Source organism: Paralichthys olivaceus, chromosome 1, assembly GCF_024713975.1.
Source record: "Paralichthys olivaceus isolate ysfri-2021 chromosome 1, ASM2471397v2, whole genome shotgun sequence".
Lineage (NCBI taxonomy): Eukaryota > Metazoa > Chordata > Actinopteri > Pleuronectiformes > Paralichthyidae > Paralichthys > Paralichthys olivaceus.
Window position 1 is genome coordinate 21,207,039 of NC_091093.1, and position 24,564 is coordinate 21,231,602.

Below are 24,564 nucleotides of genomic sequence, written 5' to 3' on the forward strand. Positions count from 1 at the left end.
CGCGCGTGTGTGTGTATCTCATTCCACATCTGGAGAAAGCAGATGTTGCACTTTTTGGGAGCTCGCTTCCGCGCTGTCATTGTTTCCGTTTCCACCCCGAGCTGCCTCCACGCAGCCTCTCTCTCTGTCTCCCCCACCCTCCCCTCTCTCTCTCTCTCTCTCTCTCTCTCTCTCTCTCTCTGTCTCCCTCTCTCTCTTTCTTCTCCTCCTCCTCCTACAGTTCTTACATTGAACCCGTTACATACGCGCAGTTTGTGGAGCCTGAACTTTGAGGAGAGTTGTATCGCTTTGGAGAACAATGGGGGACATCGAGGCTCCCGGCTCTCGGCCGCCGCACCAGAACGCCCTGCTCTCGGTTCTGCCGAGCAAAGAGTTCTGCTCCTCCAGGAAAGGAATGCTGCTCATTGGTGAAGTGGTAAGAAATGACCAGGGGGATCTCCTCTGACACACACGAGGAGCAGGAGCTGTTACTGTGCCAGCGTTTCGCCCTGTGCGCACTGGAGCCATTGCGCGCTGGGTACTTTTAAAGTTCCGTGCAGCTTTGGCAGCTATGTGAACATTTAGAAATAACTTAAAGAGACTGCTCAAGTGTCACTTTGAATATAGGTCAGTCAGGTTTCCGTCACAAGGTTTCCATTAGTAAAGGGAGGAGCAGGGAGATCTTATAGCAAACTTGGGATACACATTTGTGGAAACATCTGGATTATGGACAGCGCATGAAGACTTATCCATAAGCAGCTTATTCATTGTTTTAAGAGTCACCAGTGATCGAGCTGAACAACCTCCTGGTCTCATAGTTTTGTTGTCAGTTTGTGCATGATCGATTTAAAAAGCAAACTTTCAAAGTTTCTTATTAACAGTCGAAATGGATTTCATCAAACCAGGAACTGAAAGACTGATGGAGTTAGTCCTGCATCATGTGTCACTGACAGGAAAGGCTCTTCTGGCAGTAGCATGAACCCTCACATTTGTGTCATGTGACTTTCAGCCCATAAGAGCAGTTATCTCACCCACAGTCACATCCTCCAGCCTGTTGCCATAACATGAGGCCGAGAGTACAGTGCTCACTGTGTGTGAACTCTGCAGCCCCCTACACACACACACACACACACACACAGAGCACAGCCTCTCTACAGTGATTGTGCTCATCGCCCCCTGGGTAAAATTCTTCTTCTGTGACCCTGTGACCTCTGCTTCCCTCTGTATGTGTTGAGGAGGAGACTCAAAGCTTCAGGAGATTTGTGATACATGGTGCAGGGTTTATATCTCTCTCTATAGGACCAGTAAGTGCAGGAGGCCTGTACATCTACTGAAGGATTACTGACTCATGTACAGAATACAGGTAAAAAGTCAAGTTAAGGTTGAGAGGGATGAAAAACTGGAAAATCCAATAAAAAAATCAGAATTACCTTAATGCAGTTCTGGTTCCTGATTCCCAACATCAGTGATGTTGATTAAGATTTAAATGTCTGATAAACTCAATCTCACACTTTGTACAGTATCATTTCATTACCAACTTTAACTAGAATTAAGTTTAAAGAAGAAAACTGCTGCCAGTCTCTGTGCATTATTCAATCACAAACAAATTTCCATTCATACACATTCTAACTCAGTTTTGGCAGATTTCAGTGCAGTGTTATTATAGTTTATACAATCCCATACCTGGGTTCTACTGCATCGTGCATGTGGACTGTGTGAGCACAAACCCTCCCTGTGTAGCTTGAGAGTAAATCTCGTTGCAGTTAAGTATCAGAGTTTAATTGTGTTTCTGATGCAGCTCTTCAAGGCCGCGTTAGATCAGACCCTGAAGTCAACAGAGAGAAAAACAGCTCGTAGCTTCACCCTTATGCAGAGTGTTAGTCAGACACTCATATCCTGCTGAGCCTGCAGTATTATTCAGTCTGTCAAACCACTGTGTACCTCTCATTAGAATTCTCCGTCTCTGTCAGTGACAAGCTCCAGAAAGAAGGTGCACATTTTTGCAGCGTTTGAAATGTTTCCAAAACACAGATGAGTTGTTGATGACGGGCATGTGTTGTGGTTAATGTGTGAAAAGTGTGCCCCCCCCCCCCCCATCCTCCTCTTCATGTTGTAGAAACTGAAACAAAAATAATTATCAGAATTCTTTATTTAGGGTACTCAGGTTTCACTGTCTGCTCATTTCACTTTTTAAAAGCAGTGAAATGCTGCTCTCCTTCTGATCCTGTTACAAAAGGATCATATATCTCAATGTCAGGGTTTATAAATGATAACACAAAGTTAGTGAAATTATTTGTTGATTAAATGTGCAACTATCTGATTGAGTCATCTGATACAAATCTGGCAATTCATCATATAAATCACGTATCATGAAAAATGTCAATCTTTCTCTGGTCCCTGCGTTTTCGTGGCTTTATGTCACCAGGGAGGTCATGAAGTTCATTTAGGCAAGATTCTGTAAAAACTACTGGAAAGATTAGCATGAAACTTGGTGGAAGGATGTGGTGAGGGTTGAGGAAGAGGCCATTCAATGTTGGTGCAGACTCAATGCAGAAAAAAGGCGTTTTTCAACATTTTTGTTGATTTCTCTGAGAATAAAAAAAAAATTATGATGGAAAAAATCTGGCATGTTTAAGGGACTGATATTTGTGTATGTGTGTGTTTGTGTATGTGTGTGTGTGTGTTTGTTTGTGTGAGTGTGTGTGTGTGCAATTTGGTACGCATCCAAAAAAAAATCCAGATCCAGTGAATCTTAAGGCCTAGCAGTCCCCTCATGAAACCTCAATGAAATACGCCCTATCTGGCAAAGTTAAAGAAAGAAAAAAGAAATTCTGGATCTTTTCCCCTCTGCATTGAAATGTATTGGTTGTTCCCTGACCCACACCACATCCTTCTACTTCATTTTGTGGAAATGTATCTGTGCAATCTGTGCATTATACTGTCTCCAAACAAACAAACAAACGGACAGAAGGGAAAACACAACCTGCTTGGCGGAGGTAATAAAACATTTTTGGATTTGCGCTGTTCACAACAAGACATTCGGAGATGTCATCTTGAGCTCTGCAATATTGTGATGGACATTTTGACTGATTTAATTCACCCAGTTGGTTATAAATGAAACAGTTAGAAGGAATGAGCAGTGAAAATAATCCGTGTTCTTCAGCCCTGGCACAGTTAAAATGTGTGATACCATGGAACTGTATGATGGCCTTTACTGCCCGCCCACCCACTGATGTGTCGTGTTTCAGTGCTGCGCAGCGATCGTCCCCACATCCCACAGTTTATTCTTCAGAAGCAAACATTCACGAGGATTTTCCCAGAACCTCAGAGAAAAATCTCACTTTGCTGTCTTGGCTCTTTTTCTTTTAAAGTGCAGCAGCAGTCTGGGTTGAGTCAGGGGGAGTTCCTGGCCTCAGGCTGCTGTGGGATGACTGACTGAGACAAAGACAAGATGGCCGGGCCTGTTAGAGATTACAGTGTCTGGACTTGCTTTCATTTTGCACTGATATGGTGCGTCCATCTCCTCTGATGCTTTGCTTCAAACACAGGGCAGCTTTACTCTGTGATTAACTGCACAGGTTTAAACATCAGAGTGTTTGGTGTGAAAGCCTCGTGTGAATAAACATTGTCTATTAACAGATGTATCTGCTTACAGGAAGTGGCCCTGAAGCTGTAATGCACACCGGCTCACAGCTTTGCTGCAGTGTAACATCTTGAAGGGAAAAGATTCAATTTTCACTTTATTTATAATTCAGATAAAGAATGTAAATTTGCCCTCAAGCATCTTACTGAGAAACAAATAAACACACACATTTAACAGAAAAACATCTGTCTTTTCTTTTTTGTCTCAAACTCTCTCTCTGTTTAATGATGTGTTTTCAGGCTCTCTCCTTCATTTCGTTCGTGTGTTTCGCGGCGTCCACGGCTGCGGCCTTCGTCACCGTCCCTCTGCTGGAGTTCCTGGCCGCGCTCTTCTTGTTGTTTGCTTACTCCACCAAATTCAATGAAAGGTTCAAGGGCTTCCTCTGGCCTCTTATGGTGAGATCAATTCTGAAAATATGAAATTCAAAGCTTTTTAATGGGTAAACATGCCATATATGAAACTCCTCAAGTGCTGAAAAAAGTTGAGTTTGGTTTAATTTCTTTTCTCTCGAAGGATTTCATGAGATGTGTGACCGCCTCCATCATCTTCTTCATCGTCTCAATAATGGCAGTGTCCAAATATGTGGACGGGTCCTCGAAGGCTGCAGGGGTAAAGACAACATCTCATCATTATTACTTAGTACATACATGTCCAACACCTCCTCTTATTCTTTTCCCACTGTTTCATATCTCCTTCTCTTCTCAGGTGTTTGGGTTCATCGCCACCATCGTGTTCGCTTTAGATTTTTACCTCATTTTTAATGAGCTGGCTAATTTCTTAAAGCAGGGAGGGGAGACCACCGAAGAGCCGTCAAGGCAGCAAGGTAACAGCACAAATATAAACATTTATATTAAACATAGACACGTGATTTTATATGAAGACAAAAGTTTTGATTTAATATCTGTTTTTCTTGTTTTGTAAGTATGGCTATTCAGTGTTTAAGTAGGCATACATGTATATATAAATATATATGTGTGCTAAATATATGTACTTAACATAATTCATATTAACATTCACTCACAAAACATTTTATATTTGTGAAGAACAATATTGTGGAATATCTGTTTACTGTAATAAAAGCAGTTTGCATAATCAAGTTTGATACCACTAGGGGGCAGTGAATATGAACCAACCCCTAACATAGCACAGTTGACTGCATCACTTCATGGAAATAAAACCTATAAATGTTTTCTTCGATATCACAGCTCAGTTAGTTTCATCATGTCAGAATTATATTTTTAGTTTGTCACCTTCTCTCACTGAAGTCACCAAACTTTCCAAGTCTCTCTTATTTTTGTACCTGGCGAACAGGAAGCACACGTGGAGAACTAACACACGTGTTTTGTCACTTTTATTTTCCAGATGAGTTTTCAGACTCTGACTCAGACTGAGACCTGGAGGGATCTTCACCAGCGGATACGTTTACTACTCACTTACAACAAGTAAACCTTTGCAGTAGAAATGTCCTCTGCTGTGCTGACATCTGTCTCGTCCCACCTCAACATTATTTGTGTGTGTGCAGTAGAAATCACATGGACACACTGACTTTGTCCTAATTACTCTCATCTGGGATTCTCGGTTCAGTCCTCTCGGGTCAAACATGTTTAAAGAGGAGAAACAGGATCCTCTGCAGCTTGAAAAGGTTTCTTCTGCTGGGCATCAAACACTTGTGTTTTTTTAAATTTTAGAATTCACTGTTCAGTGCAACTCATTTTGAAAACAACAGTTATTTTTCATCCCCAAACTAATTTTCAGAGTCTCCTTTGATTTTGGTAAAATATAAAAGCTCTCGATCGACCTGATTCTTTATCATAAAGCTGTGAACTCGGTGTCATATACTGAATTTTTAGAAGCTGTTTGTATCCACGTGTGACATCACTCAGTCTAGATCTGAATTTGTGACTGATATTGACTTTTGAGCCTGTAGTGTGACCTTAACAGATCTTTAACACTAAATGAATGTCTTTAGTGAATCAATGTTTACGAATGGCATCTTAAATAAGACAGGAGGCCTACACTCACTTGGCAGTTTATTAGGTACACCTCACTAAAGTGCTTCTGTCGTTTTGTCCACTGTATTCTCTGTTATTCAATACAGTTCAACAATATATTATGATTTGGCGCTTTACAAATACCATTGAATTGAATTGAACAGCACAAAAATGATCACACAGTTCAATCAACACTGTGGGAAACAGTTTAAAACATAAATATAATTACCGCCCTGTTGTTTAATGCCAACCAGGGCAGTTTCTGTTTACATACACGTTTTTTCCCAGACTCATATGAGGTCACCATGACCTTTGACCTTTGACCACTGAGACATGTGTGTTCACCAGAATGTGACGGACGTCCAACCTGAAAACATAAAGGCTCCACTTTGGATTTATTGCAGGTTGGTTGTATCAGCGCGCATGAGTTCTAGCTGGGTGTACCACATAAACTGTCTGTAAGAAGGGTGTAATCAGCTTTTATATATCACTATAAAGAAACTGTACAGTATTTAGACAAACTAGTTGGCGGCAGGTTGGCTGGTTACAACCTCTGTCCAATCCTTTTAAATCTACAGGGGTAATAATGAAGCATTGCGTTAGTTCATGCAGGACACAGAGCCATGTGCTCATCAGCCACCCACCAATCACAGCCCATTCTCTCAGCAAAGCGGCCCCTTTAAATACGGCAACTTGCCTCCACCACCCCAGCCGCCACCTTTTAGCACCGAGTCCGAACACGGTCGTGGTAAACGATATTCATCTTAAACAAACGTACATTGCCTGCTACGCCCAACAGGGGGTTCTGCACATGTTCCCTGTTTTATCTTAGCACGCTGCTCGGCTAATCCACGGAACATCCAAAGAATGGAGCCTTCAGCGCCAATCAACTGTTTCCCCATTTGCAACAAATGGGTAAATCATGACAAAGTGTTCCTGACTGAAATGCCTCTATTTGTTTAAAGTTGACTTTTGAATTGACAGAGTTCCTGTGCTACAACCTTCTGCGGGTCAATACATTGCAACAGCAACAATGATGAATTTTTCAAATCTATTCAGTGAACACAAAGTTGGAGAGCCTTTCCAGCCTGTCTGCTGTATGTATGTATGTATGTGTGTTTTAATAATGCATTGGAGTCACTTAATGCAGTATTATTTTCTTGAATGCTAAATATCAAATATGTGAATCGTTGTTTTTTTTTGCAGTTTCTGCTCATTTGTCTGATTCTTCAGTTCCTCCACTGCCACTACTGAGAAATCAGATGCACTAAAACGCCACAGTGACTGTTTATGTACAACACATCTGCACTATACAAGTGTTATAAAACAGAAGTGAGAGTAGTTGATTTAAAATTGGCGTCAGTGGCCTCTGATTTCCATGTGGGATTTAAACTGACGTGGGAAAACACAAAGTACATCTACGAATTATTCACCATTGTACCTTATATGGGAGAGTTTTGTTTGTTGTGATGGTAAAAATTGTTTCATCTATATTAATATTCTGCTTTAATGGTGTCCTGGCAGAAATATACAGAATTGTACATGTATGATTTTTAGTCTAAAATAAAAAAAAACAAATAAAATCCACGCCATGTGCTATAGAACGAGCCATGACTGATGCTAAACAGTGTGTGATGTCATACACAGTGTTATAACCGTCCTATCAAAACCCACAAGTCTCCACAACTCCAACATTTTCCACGTAAACAAAAATCGAATGGGATTTCAAATCGTTCATTCTTATGAAGTTGGGACAAATTTCCCACAATTCTTCACTTAATTACAACAAAACGTGTGCGTCAAATTAATCTCAACGTGAAGACGCAGTGCCAACACAGGCACGTTTTAGGCACCTTGCTGAAGGATTGTAGGTGAAATATAGTGGTTTTTTTACTGTTATGCTCTTTTGTCTTTTGTGAAAATAAATGTCTGAATAAAAACCTGAGCTATTTTCAATAATGTCCAAATCACTTTATTTAAATGATCGCTATAAACCGAAGTGAAGCCCACTGAGTGTTTAAAAATACGAGAATACAGCTGAGTACGGCTCCGTGCTGTACAGGACAGACTGTGTTGTATTTATTAACAAAGTTAAAAGGGAAAGAAATGAGCATCTCACTTTTAATTTCATTCAAACATTCATTCATTTACACCTGATGTGTGTAAACTGTTTATATCACAACCTGGAAACTGATCGAAAACTTTTCTTTCTCATAAATACAACTTCTTCATAACAAACTGTGACTTGTACATTAGGAAGCTTTTAAAAACACAATGGTCAGGTTATATTATCAAATAGTAAAATGCACTTGAATGATTTTGCTGCTGTTCAACAGTTTAAGTGATTCATTGTTATAGTGTCACTCAAAAATCAAAATCCATCAATGTTCGGTGACAGATATAAATACAAACGTGATTGTCTTTCCATACAATTCTTTCAGTCACTAAATCAAGAGAAAAAGCTGAACGTGGTATAAATTATTTGAAAACATGAGAAAAGTCTGATTATTCAAACATATCGTGTAATGTGAAAACCTCAGAGGGTATTTAAAAAGCACGTGCAGTTTTATTTTTCACACACAAATACACTTCTGGTCCTTATACACCCACACACACACACACACCCACACATACACAATGCTGTGGACCAGGAGATGGAGCCACAGAGTCAATTCAGACCCTGCACAATCTCACCCGAGCCAAATATACACACAGAGGTCTCACACAACAAAGAAAAACACAAACATGTGTAACTGTAGTGTTGATTCAATACATCACTTCGATGTGAGATGACAAATTAAATAAGCATTTCTTCCTTTAAACTAAAAAATAAGCAAAAATATGATTTGTTTTTAAAAACTTCCTGTTTCCTTGTCGACTACAAACAGGAAAAAAAATAAAACAATGTTCTGCAATCTGTGTACGAGCTGCAATGTGGAATGACAGATTTCATAACACGTGAAATGTGTGATAATATACTGTAGATACATACAGACATTTAATTCAAAGAGTTAAATACAGAGTTAAATGTTGTTAAATGTACCATATTTCCATCCCAATGTCTCCACCTGTACTTGACATTTCCTGTTTTTATTAAAAATGAATCATAATCCTCTGTGATCGTCCTGTCACGTGTGATAATAAGGAAGGCAATAGGAAGTACAGCGTTCACGTCGAGGCACCCTGTGATTTCATTTCAAACGTTTTCTAAGTTGTTCGATACCTGAGGTTCGGTTCAGACCGAGAGCATCGATCAACAAATTGAGTTGCCTAAAGCCTCTGATAAGAAGCTTTGATTACATTTTCATCTCCTGGCTCACATAGATCCAGACATTCAATTTCTTTTAATGCTGATGAGAATATTTTTTGTAAATATTACAACAATCTGGAATGGAGTGTTAGGAATTTTGACTTTGGTCTCGTAATTGTGTCCCTCAGGACGGATGTTAAACCAGGTCTGAACAGGATTTCTGTTTCACTCAGATATTTTGACCTCGTCTTTCACTTTCTGTCTTAATTGCAAGAAAGTAAAACCCTGTACTGTTACTCTACGCTTTCCATGGCAGAGATCGTAATAGTATCTAAAATAAAAGGTCATTACAGGTCATGTTAAAAGGTATTTTCAAAGTGTGATCTGTACATTAAAATATTCAACGTCAGCGTGGAAACAAAAGACTGACCGGTGAAGTTGTGGTGTCTCTGTTTTCCTGCAGGTTACTGTGGGTTTCTGGTTCAGTGGCGTCCTGGATCCACAATCGTATTTATTATTACCAAAGACTTTACAAACAGCAGCGTGTTCTAAGCAAACTGTACAAAAGCTGAGCTTCCTCCACTTCACTTCATTCACAGTGAAACACAACCCGATCTAAAGAAAAATCAACACCATCATCACTGATGCACAGTTGGAGGGAAGTCGACCTTCGTTGGTTCTTAGTGGACGTCGTCGTTCAGACTGTTAAAGATACGTGGATGATAAGTTTTATAATTTAACTTTCGATTGTCAAGACTCTCTCTGCGTGGAACTGCAGCCTGATACACAAAACCACAGAGCGCATCTGCAGCTGTGAAATGAAGATGTGTTCAGCAGCTGAGAAAGGAGACAGCACAGCTAAAGTGGTGTGATAAGAAGTCAAAAAGCGTGTGGCGAGCGTGAGCAGGCCGTTGTGCCGCAGACTTCACAGTCCTTACAGTTCTGAAGGCAGAGAGGTGTCCGTCTCAGCCGCCCAACGGTGGAGTGGCTTTCTCTTAGTCTTTCTTTTTACCATTTGCCAGCTTTCACGCGAGCTCAGGTCGTGCCTCCACTTCTCCACGAGATGCCGTGCGTGCTCGCATGTACTCACTGGACTGGGGCGCCCTCTGACAGCCGTTGCCAAGGCGCCACTTCCGTACAGCCAGGAAGGTGTTGATTCCGTACGCACCCGTCACCAGGAAGCCAAAGATCTGGTGCAAACACGAAACAGAAAAAAACTTCTAAATGCGAAACACAGCTGCGACTATCAAAATATCTCAGTGCAAACTCGATTTGGGAACCCAGAGGCTCTGGAACTCCTTGCCTGAAGTTATTTGTACCTTATTTAGATAAGTGCTATAGAAATAGTTATATTTATTATTTATTCATTTATTAAAACTGTGAAACTTATTATAAACATGTTTTAAAGTGCATGAATGAACAAATACAGATATCTGAGTTACTTACTTAAGAATTGTGAATTCAGGTGTATTTGTGAGAGTTGATTATTTCTATTCATGCATGAATCCTTCATGAGAGGATGCTGCTAAATGACTTACCTGGGCAGAGGTTTACAGATGTTTGCTTTGATGGCACAGAAAAACAAACCAAACCAGACAACAGGTCGGTTGGTTTGAAAACTCACCACTGCTGCGATCTCCGCTCCAGTGTTGTGGTTCATGCAGGCGAGCACGAGGGACGACAAGAAGAAGAAGAAGGTGCTGGCAGCCGTGTTAACAAGGTCCTACAGGAAGACACACAACATACAGGATCGCATTCCAGATGACTTTATTTTTCAACACTAACAAGTATCTCATCAGTATTTCATGAGATGAGCAGCTGAGGAACTATTTTAAAATTCTCAGTACAGCTGCCACAATACTTTTAGGACCAACACCAATAAACTATAACTGGTGAATTCATTCTTGAGTTATGGCCAAATACATATCAAGTGAGCGACTCCGACCTTTGACCGTCACATTTGAATCAGTTCATTCTTCAGTACAAGCAGAAGGTTGTGCCTGATGTAATGAAATTTCCTCTGGAAATTCCTGATAAATTATGTTCAGAAGAATGTGAAGTGGCAATGACTTTGACCACAAAAATCTAATCAGTTCATGTTCGTGTGAACTTTTGTGACATATTAGAAGAAATTCTCTTGTTCCGAACATATCGCGTTTGTGAGAATGAGACAAACGTACGGGCGAACAACCCACAAAGCTTCTGGCCACTGTATGTTCCTCATAACAAGGAGGAAAATGAGCTTGTTATCTCAAAGCACATCAATGAACACGTAATCTAATATTTCTAACAAAACCAAAATCTTTTGAGGCCTTTTGACACTAATTAAACCAACGTTAGCAACAAGGCTGATTCCATGTCCAGGCTTCACACTGAGTTTAAAAACCACAGAAGTACATCATATTACACACACACACACACACACACTCTACACACATGAAAAGGAGGAAAGACACACTTCCCTCTGATGTTTTACTTTGCTGCGTTCGGAGAAAGGGTTAATATAGAAGTGCTCAACTTGACTGGGGAACTGCCCTCGTGATCAGATGCATGATTGTGATCATGGCACACGCGGTCTCTCATATGACACACAAGGCTAACACACACACACGCACGCACACACTACATAAAGCAGAATCAGTGGCTGGTTAACGCTGTGATAATGTGTCACTGATCCTGTGGTTTAATCAGTAACACATTAATATGGACCCACACGGTCAATGTGCACCGGTGTTTTAATCCCAGCCTTCAGTTGAAATCATAAACCCGTCCATCGCAAACTCACACACACACACTCAATGTACTCATTCTCCTCATGCACACAGAACAAACACTGCTGACATTTTCAGCAAACACTCGCTCTCGAGTATCTTGCTCAACTAGTTCAACGAGTTAAACTGTATTTTAACGCTCCAGTGTCATGTTCCTGTGTGCAGACTCATTGCTGCACTCTCTTGCACAGTCCACGTTTTAACCAGACCAACAATCTGTAAGTTAAACAACACACTGGACCAAACCACTGGCCCTGGTACTTATTATTACCTCCAACCTGGAGCTTATGTTTTCATCTACATTTGTTTATTAGTCAACAGGATTACACAAAAACTACTAATGCCATTTTCATGACGGTTTGTGAAGGGGTGGGGCATAAGCCAGAGAAGAAACAATTACATGTTTGTTCAGATCTGGATCAGAGGGTGGATCCAGGATTTTAAGATCCTACAAATTTTGATGTTTACTTATTTTCTATCAGGAGTAAGAAAAGAAAAAAACGAACCATCAGACATGTTTGTATCTCAGCATGAGATTTTGCGTAATGAAGTGTTGTTTATCGGAAAGTCCCTACAGAGTCAGGAATGAAATCAGGAACCAGTTTATTTTAGGTTTTTATTTCTGGTTTTTGCACAAAAAGGGTTTTTGATCAGAAGTGACTGTAAGTAGTATAAATAACACATGACATTTCATGTTGCTGTGTGTGTGTGAGTGTGTGGTTCTATTTCAGTTGTGCTCTCAAGGTAAAGGCTAGAAATACTCATAGGACTGAATCTATGGAAACCCTGGAGGATGCAGTGGAAAACTAATTATGAAGTCGATGCCCTTGACAGTTGCAGCAGGTCACACGGGGCCAGGAAGCTTCATGCGAGAATAAAATCTCTCTCCAGCTTTCACATCTTTGCCCGATTCTCTTTGAAAGACAAATAAAGATAGTGGAGATGTATTTCACGTCTTTTGGCTGCTTGGGTGGTAAGTTTCAGCTGTTTAAAACCAAACATGCTTTTATTGGAATCCACTTGTAGGTTGAATAAATAGAAGAAGAGTAAAGTGGTTTCTGGTCTGAACTGATGATAGATTAATCACTGTGGCTAATAATAATAACCACTATCCACAGCTGTGTGTGTGTGTGTGTGTGTGTGTGTGTGTGTGTGTTTGTGTGTGTGTGTGTGTGTGTGTGTGTGTGTGTGTGTGAGATGTTGGTCATTAGAATAACAGAGGGTAAATTCTGGTGAAAAATCAATAATCTTAATTCTTTGTTGCAACATTATTAGTTAACTAATATTTACATTATTGTGCACAAGGATCCAAAGAAGATGCTCTGACACTGGTGCATGTTTGTGGTAGGGCTGTAAACAAACACACATATATTATTTAACTAAGATTCATTGATAAATGCTCTCGACAGCACACGACTCCTTCTAAAGCTGTTTTCAGACATGTTCTGAAGTCTGGACATTTTCCTGAACTTTTCCTTCCAGTCCCTTAGTAAAACATCTGTAAAAGAGTGAGTCCATGTGAGAATGATGCAGGAAAATGTCCAGAAACATCCACTAGCTAGCAAGTGGGCATGTCAATGATGGTTCTAACACACGGCAGACACTAAACTAGAAAAATACAAATATCTCATATGTAGAAGATGCTGATGAAGAAATCAACTTGTAAAGACAACAGATGTCGATAAGGGCTCGAAAATAAAGAGTGTCGAAAAACTACTTCCCAGGCTCCACCCCTCATCTGAATGATCCTGACATTTTCCTGTTGTCTGTGAACGTTGACAATCTCCTGCTGCGTTATTCAAATGTTATCGTCAAACTACGTCCAGACATTTTGCAGAGTTCATGTCTGAAAAACGACTGAAGGAAGTTACTGTTCAGCACAAACTGTAACTACTTGCAGCACTAGTATATGAATATATCTGTATTTGCATTACATGTAAAGCTTCAGACATTATTGTGGTCAACAGATGGACAGGAGTGGTGTGTGAAGCTGTGACAGATGTAGTCCCCCATCAGTCTTCCCTTTGAAGAACCTGATTCATTCATGCATTAACTCTGATGAGATGCAGTCTGCAGCCAGAACATAACATTACTGCCCAATTTTTGCCCCAGAACCTGAAAACAAGGCCATAAGTTATTTTGCTGTGATAATTAGGCGTGGTCTGCCTTCTTCTGTCTTTCTGTTGTGCAAAATAATCTCATTCATGCAAAATAAGCCCCGAAGTTCAACTAAATCCCTGAAAGTCACCGAGCAGCTTCACAACAAGGTCCCAGAGCTGCTTTCATTTGGTTGTGGGAGTGAAGTCAGGACCAGTGTTTCCCCCTTCTTCGCTGCCAAAGTCATCATGGAGGATGAATTGGAGGAGATTGGATCACATAGCATATAATTGTACAATCAAAACCTCATTCTGAGACTCTCGGGGGCGCATTATAAAAACGAGCTCACTCCATCGAGTAATGTCAGTGTGAGCTCACAGTTTGGAGGAGGGGAACGGAAGGAAGGCAGCAAAAGGGTTAACAGTTGGTTAACACTCAGAAGTGCTTACTCATGGCGACATTCCCTGGGGCCCAGTTTGACAGGAGCAGCTTTGAACTTGATAGACATAAACAGCGTGGGGTAGAGGCTCCCCTGTGAAGAGCGACCAAGCATCATGGGCTTGTTAGCTACTCCAACAGAACAGCCCTACAGATTAGAGTCAGAGACTGGGAACTCTTGAAGGCAACACCTACTGTGAGTCCAGCTACTCATTACTAATCAAACATGAGCAGCAGGGGGTTATTGTTCATCAACACAGAATTTGTTGTCCTTCAATACAGTACATGTTATTTTTTTAAAAGACTTCTAATTTTGTGCATCATAGCATGATTCCTTGAAATACCAACGAGTTGGGTTGGTACCGAAATCCAGTACCAACACACAGCCGATATATACCAGATCGAGCTAGTAGCTAGTAGCTACCTCAAACTCGACGAGACAACAAAATGCTGAAAGCTAAATGGTGGAAAGAGTGGCTGTATTTCAAGCAAAATGATTCAGACACTGGAACATGTAGCACATGTTTGAAAACTTCCAAAAATTATGAGAAAAAAAGAATTATTTCCCTTCGTTTTGTGTCTTTTTAAAGAAAGTATTGGTTCTGGCACTGTTTAGGCACTGGAACCATTTTAAAAAGTATTGATCTTGGAAAATACACTAAAAACTACTTCCAGTGAGCTAAACCACAGGAAACTAAAGCCTAAATTCTTCAACCACATAAACATAAAATGCAAGTTAATCGTACAATATGTAATTTCTTCCACTAGGGGCCTCTTCCGAAACAATAACAAAATACTTAGATTGAAGATCATGGGCGTTGATGTCATGATTGCAGATGAAAATCGACCCGACTCAAACGTGAATCATGCTCACTGACGAGGTAATGTATTGAAGTATTATTCATGTCATGCAGCAAACAGTGAAGTGGATACGACACAATTAAAAAGCAACCAACTCTCTGGGTTTGAACATTGTTGAAAACATTTTGGATAATGTAAATACACAAGTAAAAATAATATATACCATAGATCAAGTTGTTTTGAGAATGAAGAACTGCTTTTTGATATATCTTAAATTCATAAGACTTTTGATCACTTGAATGGAAACTTATTAACTAGTCATTGCCAGTGAGTCTCAGGAGAAAAGAAACAGACTGAACTGGAGGATTTTTGATCACATGGTCTGTTACTGGTCACAGGTATCTGGTAAAAGTTCCTTGATCAGCACTCTTAAATTAGATCTGGCCTCTCAGACTGTGAAAAAGCTTTCATTTGGTGTCGCTCTGCCAGAAGTAAAAGCCAAAGACACACCCCTCTTCAGGTTTGAGGTGGAATATACTGTACCAAGGATACCATAAAGCAATCTGATAGCTCTGGTGGTATTTGGACATATGGCTCAACATCCACTGCTTTACGGTAGCTACACTGTGAGCTGTGTGGCCCCTGGAAATGCAGTTAAAGACGTTTTTTCACTCCTCTTTGAGAGGAGTGAAAAAGAGCTGGCTGCAGCTTCAGAACTAACCAGCGTGTGTGTATACGCAAATATTGGAAGTCAACCAGTATCTGCTGGAGGAAACCCAGCAGCTCATTTGCTTACAGGTGCTGACAGTGCACATTTCCTGGTGGTAATGCTGAAACTGTATGTTCTCAGCTCCAAACTCAAAGTTTTTCCAGCTTGTATGAGTTTGCACTGAGCTTTACCCTGATACTTCTGTATGTTATTCTTCAAGCAAAGAACTGTGAAGAGCTTGTACCGCTCAGTTCAGTTCCTTAAAGGGAAGAATAGATTCAGGAAAAGCCCCGAAATATATGAAAACTATGATTATGTTGATAATCAAGGGAGAAAAATGAAGCTGAGAAGCACAAACAGTTTGACGACACATTTCTTACTTAAACTTTTCATGGACCTTTCCTTTGATGGTTTATATAAAGACATCAATTTAAACTCTAAATACAGAAGAACAAGACTAAGAGTCTACAGTCACGCTAACAGGTTTGGCACAGCAAAGCTTTGAGCTAACTGCCAACCTGCAAAAGGAGAAAACCTGCACATCTAGAAGCTCTCGTTTGTGATGGCATATAAAATCTAGATACAGCATATAATTAAGATTTAATGAATTAGCACTAAACACAAAGCACTGCTGCTAAGGTTTCTGGGAATGCCATAGTGATTTTTTCCCCCTTTTTTCCCTACACAGATGACAAACGATAGATTTTCATGTCCTAAATATAAATCAAGTTAATATGTGAAGGTGTGATCTTGACTTTCAGATGTAATCATGACGTCGTACGGGATATTCTCCATCTTTACGTAGTATAGCCTGTTGTATGGAGTACATTGTACAAGTAAATTCACATAGGTCAACAGTAGTCTGATGACTTACCAACACTTGCTAGCAATTTACCTTAACGTTAGTTATTCTAAATGCTTTGAGTGGTCATCAAGACTAGAAAAGCTCTATATAAATACAGACCATTTACCAGTTATTTAGCTCACTATGAGTCTGGCCCTCTGACACAGTATCTCCCTGTACGTACCGTGAGGCTCCAGTTGACATGGGGCACCTTGGTGTGCAGGTTGAGACAGAAGATCAGGAGGAGGACTCCTGTCACCACAAAGGCACTGCAGCTGACAAACTCGAAGAAGTAGACGCCTCCACAGGGAGAGCACATCATGATGGTCTCTATGCAGATGAATCCGATGAGAGATAGGACCTGAGGAAAGAGGGGAAATAGCGAGAGTTAAGTGGGAGAAGATGAAGGGGATGTAGATGCCAGGTTCTGCTCTCCAGATGATGAAGTGATTGTCCTATGAATAGACCGGAGGCCATAAGCCCATCTCATGAGTCCCACTCCTGGCGGTCTGTGACGACGCCTGCCTCCAGCCAACATCCATCAGCAAACCACAGTATGAGAGGAATTCTGCTCTTTAGGTGTTCCTCTGCCATCAGGACCCCGACAAAACCACACACAGATTACTGATTGGCTCAGTGCTATTCAAAACGGAGAGACCTAACAGCGCCATGAGACTGTGACATAATACTGACGTGAAGCAGCAGATTGCAGAACCAGTTCGGACCAGATCTGCTTGGTCTGGAACTGTTTGACATCATTAAATGTTGATACATTATATAATGGTGGGTTTGAGTTGAGGGATGACGTGAGGTTAAACTGTAAGAACAAACATAAATGGCAATTGTTGAAGTTTTGACTTCAGCCCTTTGTCTCTCTCTACTTTAAACACTGATGTGAAAATTAAAAATGATCCTGCAAACTGCAAGGGCACAGTTTTGCATGAGTAGATTAATATTTTACATTCATATTTTAAATTAATATGCATGTAGAAATTAGTCAATGATTCATCTTCAGTTAAAAACATTATGACATTACATACGTTTTGTTTCTAACAGTTTCTGTTCAGCTCGTCATCTAATTAACGGTGCGAGGCTAATAATAGAAACATAAAAATAATCAGTTGCGTGAACAGAAGTGCTGCTTCATTAGCACCTCACGTCTCACTGATCCAGTTTGCTTTGATGACTCGATACAAGGGTTGAAAGGAAACGATCTGCTCTCTGACAATATAGATTTTTTTTTTTCCAACACTTCATAGAATCACAAGTGGAGAAGCACATTGATTAAACTGGAATGTCTCTGTGGTGCGTCTTGCTTTGGTCTCAATTGCTTTTTTCTTTTCACATATTTGTGGTAAATAACAAACCCCTGGCTGCAGAGATGGCAGGATCATATATAGAAAAGTAATTTTTTTAACAAACATTGATGGTCTCCAGTTTGAATAAGCAACATTTACACTACACATTAAAATGTAAAATCCACATTTTTAAACCAGGGGCACCAACCTCTTTGAAATCTGCTTCCTGTGAGTCACCAGGCAATAAAGTAAAGTTCTTAGGTTTTGAGTTTAGGAATGTCGTCAGATTATCAAAACAAAAGAAAGGTCTACCGTGAGAGAAGGAAGGGAATTATTATTAATATTATAAAATCATTAGATTGAGAAAACTTTGGAATGAAGTTGTTTTGCAAGTATGAATTTCACCAAATGTACAGCAGAGCTAGGATAAAGACTTCCCTGGAATTGTTTGTGAAACCCAGTATGAATTGTCAGCTGATCTGGATCCAAATTGAATCCAGCCCAGCTTGTTGCAGCTCATGGCTTGAGACAGCTGAAAACAAATGCATTTGAGAACAACCCCAAAGTCTCATTTGCAAAAGCCCATTACTGCAGATCCTTCAAGCTCTGAGTGGCTCAACAGCCAATGGTGTTTGTCCAGTTTAATGAGCAGAGTGAACCGTCTCCCAAAAGTGCACTGTTCTTTCATGCTGACTCTTGTGCAGAACTCTTCTCTCTGTGACAGATTTTCTTTCTATTTTTCCAAATAACTAAAGCAAAGACAAAAAAGAACAAATCCTCTGAGCTGAGCATCGTAAAGAGGAAACCTTTGGTGGGTGCAGCTGCTGCAGCCTCATTAGACACATGCACTGTTGTTGGACAGCAGTCCGTCTGTGGCTGTAGCTCATCCAGAGTGGTTACACCCAAACAGGACTGGAGGGCTGCTCGTGCTGATCGATGATGTCATGTCTCTTGAAGAAAGCATATTGCGTTTCCCCAAGTCCCTTTGTAGCAGGTGTCAGGCAGTCACATGGGAAGAGGAGGGGTTCACAAGCCATTATAATAAATATTCTGCAAGTAATGATTTTTTGTCAAACTTCAGCTCTGTACACAACCTGCTTATGTTCAACTCTTTCTCTTTCTTCCCCTACATGAGCATGTTTCCTTACCTTGGAGATTATGCACATATTAGTTGCCTTTAAAGATCTCTCGGATCCCCTTCTTATAAGCCATCTGTTGTGGACAGAAACCTAACCAGGGAGAAAAGAGGCCTCAATGCAGAAACTAGGCAACATTATACGCTGCACTTCTAGTCTTGTGGGACTTCATGCTCAAAAAGAAATAACCAAAAATGCTCCAGCAGCAGCCCACAGTCATCTATGTGATGGAAAATGTGGCTTGAATGCAGGTTATATTTCACCCCAGAGAACACGAAAAACAGCAACGGCATCCATGTCTCCACACATGTATGCACGGAGCTCTTGTTGTCTTAACGTCTCCCAACACGCTGCAAATAAGTAATGTTTCAACCAGAAGAGAGAGGGGAGCATGTGGTGTCTCTCTTTCAGAGCAGGAAGTGCTCCCTGACATTTGGGTGCACCTGGTAACTTCATTACAGAACCCTGACAGAAAAAAACACCCTCACATAACATTTAACTACAACTTGTTAGGAAAGAGTAAAACGTGGGAATTCAATGCTGTTTTCAGACATGAACTTATGAAAATGTCTGAGAAGGACATTTTCCGGAGTTTGTCTGTCATATATAAAGAAAGTGGCAGGAGATTGTCTTGGTCAGGCGTGTTCACAACAACAGGAAAATGTCCAGAACATTCAGGCGAGGAGAGATGTCTGGGTAGAGCATGCAGGAGTCAAGACATTCCGCTCACTCTGACATTTTCCAAACCTTTTACAAGGTGGCTGGCAGAAAAAGTTCCAGAAAATGTCCAGAGCAATTGACTCAGACATTTTTATTCTCACATACAGCCCCTCCAGAAAACGTCAGTAAAATATCAATACTTTCAGTGCCTGTCTGAAATTCAGTCAACTAAAGAAATAGTTGGAACTTGCCGGAGGTATGTGCTCTACTGATTGCCCTTCCACTTCATAGCGATGTTGTAACTTATTAGAAATCTTTCAGAGTGTGATCGGTGTACCATCAGGCCTGCTGTATCAAATTCCTGTCAGTGTAGAGCAGCACAAGGTGAATATCAGTTGGACTTTGTTGACACAGTCACAACAAAAAGACAACGGCCAACCTGCTGTCAGGGTGGAAACACCTCGGTCAGGTTACGTCCCACAGGCGGGTTGTGTCTGATCAGTGCAGGGTCAACGGTGTGACCTGTGCATCCATTCATCCAATGACTGATGAGTGGAGTCTTTAAAAAGGCCTGTGCAAATGCATTTTAGAGCCGTAGTGAGAAACAACTACACTTGTCTATTAACAACTACACACAACAGGAAGAGCTGTTCTCAGTAAACAGGGGTCAGTGCAAATGTCAGGACCCAAATGAATTGGGCGTGGAGGTAATACTGAAAACATTTCCCTGGCAGACAAATAGGAAGTATGGACAAAGGGGGGTAGCCGAGGCATTAAAGCCCTTTAACTTTTGACTGATAAGGTGCGTGTTGAAAGAAGCATGTGGTACAATGCATCATGAAGTGCTGTACAATACCAGTCCACCTTACATTGATGCCCGCTCCATACAACTGACTTCTGTAGAGAGATGATTAATTCAACACATGACTACTTCCCACAGGACAACCAGTCATAGCACTTTCTTGGCAGAGGACAGTTTACTGATTAACCATAAATCTTGCCACATTGAGTACGGTTTTGCTTTGTCATCTTCAAGTTCTAAAAGATCATCACGAAAGTCTCAGCAACTAGAGGACAGAGCAGTAAAAACTGCAGTGAAGCTATAAAAGGTTGGCAGCAAAACTCGAAGGCTTCCTCTGAGATACTGGACGTAATCTAGAACAACTTTCATTCGTCCTGCCCTTGTCAGTGAAAGAGATACGACCAGCTCAAACTGGAAAGTCTGTATTCGAGCAGAACAAACCATTAAAGTAAATAGAAAGTGTAAATATAAGATTCATAATCTGCACCAAGATAATGCTCATGCACCTGTATTATCTAAGCTGAGCAGTAGCCAGTATATTTTACTGCATTATGTGAAAAGCATTTAATAAACACCAGGCATGTAAATGCATATTTGCAGGGCTTCACTTTAACTGTGTTCCAATGTGTTTTTGCAACAACATTATTTTGGCTTCAGTTCTTTTGCAACATTATGTGCAGGTTCTGTCTACTGTTGTTTTTGCGTTGTATTTACTTTAAAGAGGTAAAATCATTTTCATGCCACCATTCAACAGTCAAGTCGAAAAAAATATTGCAGCATTTGCTTTGGAACAATAGAAGACTGTGAATATTAACGCTCTCGGTTAATGCATCCTCTGAACTTCCCCCAAGCCTGTGACAGATGGCTTCCTTCTCTAACTTCCCACATACGCGGAGGTAAATATCACAGGTGTGTGCAACAGCATGGGCTGACTGGGTACTTCTGTCACACCACTGGGAAACTCCACCACCCACAAGTTGGATGATAACACTTCTCAAACACTGGTTTTTTCTGCAGTTAAAAACAAAGCAGAGAGGCCAGAAGTATGCAGCATTATCTTCCAAGCAGTTTTGGACTTTTAGTTTGCTTGTGCAACCCACAAATGTTGTTAGAGGTAATTGCTAGTTTCCTCAACTCCATGGCTTTTCCTGTTGTGGACGCACGTACTTCATGCGTATGAGTGTGCAGGCCTGTGTCTGGAGTTTTTGGCACCAGAAGAAGAGGAATGGCTGTGGCTCGATAGATATTTCCTCCTCTGGTGAATTGTCAGAGCTTTGGGAGCCCTCGTTTCTGTGCTTATTTGCTGCCTCTTCTCCCAGTTCAGACATCTGGTTTGCGTGTGTCCATTTAAAGTATCAGCTAGAATGTGTGTATTTTCCATCGACAAGAGGAATTATCATTATATATTTTTGTCTTCTTTGTCTTTCAGGACATGATCAAATACACAGGCATCAGTTGAATAGCATAAAAGCAGTCACACATTGGAAAGGTGATTTTTAACTGTGCCGTGGAGGTTATGTTTTCACCCCTGTCCCTTTATTTGTTTATTAGGCAAGATTACACAAGAACTAATGGACGGATTACCAAATAGCTTGGTGGAAGAATTCAGGGAGGAAAGCCTGCAGATCTGGATCAGAGGGTGGATCTGGAATTGTTTTATCACTTTGTTGCACATTGTGAGATAACTATTCAACGACTGATTTCTCTAAGTGTGTGCGATTTGATGCAGCTTCATTGGTTTTAAGGGGAGTATTGGGCCTTTGTGGACATATGCACTGTACTGTACTTCTTTCAGTTTCTACATACTTTTACATCCCTTAAGAGAAACTAATTCATCATCACAGGCAGACAATGTGATTACAGTATGAAGACATCCTTCAAAATAAAGGTTTGCTTGGAAAACACCTGCATGTTATGCAATGCATGGCTGAATACAGAAACACTATTAGCATGAAACTCGTCTGACCCGCTACTAATGCTGTGGTTCAGGGTAAACCAGGACCTCTGTGGGTATGTGCTCAAAGAAACCATCTCATATTTGAGTGTCAGTGACAGGAGTGAAAGTGTTAAAGCTCAAAATAAGGTCAAGCAGTTAAAAGTGTTAACTTAGAGGTGATAACAGTTCTCGTGGTGGTTGTTTAATCCTTGTTTCTGGCTGCTTGGTGGGTGTTGGTGCATGTTTGGAACACTTTGGAGATGCAGTAATGTGCACTCATGCTCTGACTTACCACTTCGACCACCTTCAGGATCCCAAAGTAGGACTTGAGGTACTCCACGTCGCACCGTATCCCCCCAAACACGTTCCTGGCGTGGACGGGCTCTGTGGTGGGCTGGTAGGGGCTGCTGGCCCCGGAGATCATGGACGTGTTGGAGGCCTCGCCGTCAAAGCCCTCCGTCTCCTCGGTGGTCCTCATGATGGTGATGGTTTTCGTGGAGGAAGCTGGACTCTCGACAGGGGGCTGCTACGACATATATTCACCGAGAACCGGGCTGTGTGGCGGAGAGCACACTGTGTTCCATGCAGGCTGGAGGAGGAGGAGGTGGATGGAGAAGACGAACCGGACAGTCCACTTTTCATAGCCTCCTTCCCCGCGGGGGAGAAAACCAGCAGCCGCGGCGGGAGCCCTTCCTCCTGCTCCCGGGCGTCAAACGCAGGAAAATCCGGCTGGTGTCCGTGTTCGCGTCGCCCTCCCTGCGGTGCTTCCTCCGGGACACACACGCTGCGTCTCTCCTTCAAACAGCCGCTCTTACAACTCTGTTAGGCGGGTCACTTGTTCGAGTCCCGGTGTCACTTCACCGTGGAGGGTTCTGGTTGAACAACAACAGATATGCTTACCGTGCGCGAGCCGCTGCGTGACCGGACCCGGACAAACATGGAGGCATTGTGGGAGAGAAGGCCGGAGAGGGAGCGTTTCTGTTCGCTATTGTAAACTTGATGAGGTCGGTGGGAACCAGCGGGGACCCGCAGGCTCAGGCTGCCTCCTGCTCTCACCAAGCGGCCGTGGTGGATACGGAGCTGCGGGGCGGGCGGGTTTGTCTCCGCCCCTCTGGAAACTGCACATTCTTGTGTCGGCTCTGCGCCAAGTTTCAAGTGTCCGCAAACACAGCCCCGCAACACGGATCCAGCAGGAGCCGACACTTCTGGAAGCTTCTCCCCGGCCTCTGCTCACCATCGTCCCCGCCCTGTCCCACCACAGTGTCCCTCCATTCTTCCAGGGATTATTGTTGAGATTATCATGGGGTGAGGGATGTTTGTTTCTTGTGGAGTTTCCCTGTAATTCTTTCGGGGCAACAACACATGTGATGACCTGAACAGTTTTATCTGTAAAATAATCTCCTCACTCTGAAATCAATCTGTGGGAGTCTGTTGCTGCCAGTGGAAGAAAAAAAGGAGGAATGCTACATTCAAATTATGAGATAAATGTAAAAACTATGAGATAAATGTAAAAACTATGAGATAAATATCAGAAATATGACATAAAATATCCAAATTATTAGATGGTGTGTCACATTATGAGATAAAAGTCAGAATGTTAAGTCACTTTGAGATACTAAGTCATTATGTTGAGTTAGTATGACATGGTTTTGAGATATTAAGTAATCAGTCTGATTTATTAAGACATATTTTGAGTTACGTCAATATCTTGAGAAAGTTTCTCATTATATTGACCTAGGGGATTTTTTTTTTACAAAATGGCAGCAATGGGGTTCCATATAAAAACTGGGGCGAGAGATGTTTTTATAAGGTTAAAGAGTTCAGGGATGAACAGTCTGTAAATGTAAAAGTGGATTAAAATTTCTTTAGCTGGGATGATTGAACTACCCTTCCCTGCACTTTACTGCCCTCATATGGTTTTAGTGGGAACAAACTGTTGCCCAGGTTAATAACTGAGGGCTGGAGATGCTGGAAAAAATGTACATCATGTAAAATCTGTAGCTTTGGTGAAAATAAGCTATATGCATTCGTTAAAGTGCAATGATACAGATTTTAATTTAGTTTGTTTCTATTTTCAGCGAAACAATCAGTACTGTAGGTATCACTGATTAATAATGACCCCATTTCATATTGTTTAGTGTTGTATGGAGATGGAATTAGTATTGTGGAGCTATGAAAGTGGTAAATGTTTTGTAATATCATTAAAAAA

General features: G+C 41.2%; 2 protein-coding genes across 2 annotated transcripts; one reads left to right on the top strand and one right to left on the bottom strand.

Annotated features, from left to right (window-relative positions):
• The first annotated feature begins 20 nt into the window (after window positions 1–20).
• cmtm3 (CKLF-like MARVEL transmembrane domain containing 3) lies at window positions 21–7,569 on the top strand. The gene is made up of 5 exons (XM_020079899.2): window positions 21–415; window positions 3,862–4,017; window positions 4,136–4,231; window positions 4,328–4,445; window positions 4,985–7,569. Exons 1-5 carry the CDS (start codon window positions 299–301, stop codon window positions 5,011–5,013), a joined length of 516 nt encoding a protein of 171 aa, XP_019935458.1. The 5' UTR covers window positions 21–298; the 3' UTR covers window positions 5,014–7,569.
• Window positions 7,563–24,562, bottom strand: cmtm4 (CKLF-like MARVEL transmembrane domain containing 4). The gene is made up of 4 exons (XM_020079898.2): window positions 22,648–24,562; window positions 16,708–16,884; window positions 10,488–10,586; window positions 7,563–10,053 (listed from the first exon to the last, which is right to left on the bottom strand). The coding sequence occupies exons 1-4, from the start codon at window positions 22,831–22,833 to the stop codon at window positions 9,889–9,891; spliced, it is 627 nt and encodes a 208-aa protein (XP_019935457.1). The 5' UTR covers window positions 22,834–24,562; the 3' UTR covers window positions 7,563–9,888.
• Between the last annotated feature and the right edge of the window lie 2 nt (window positions 24,563–24,564).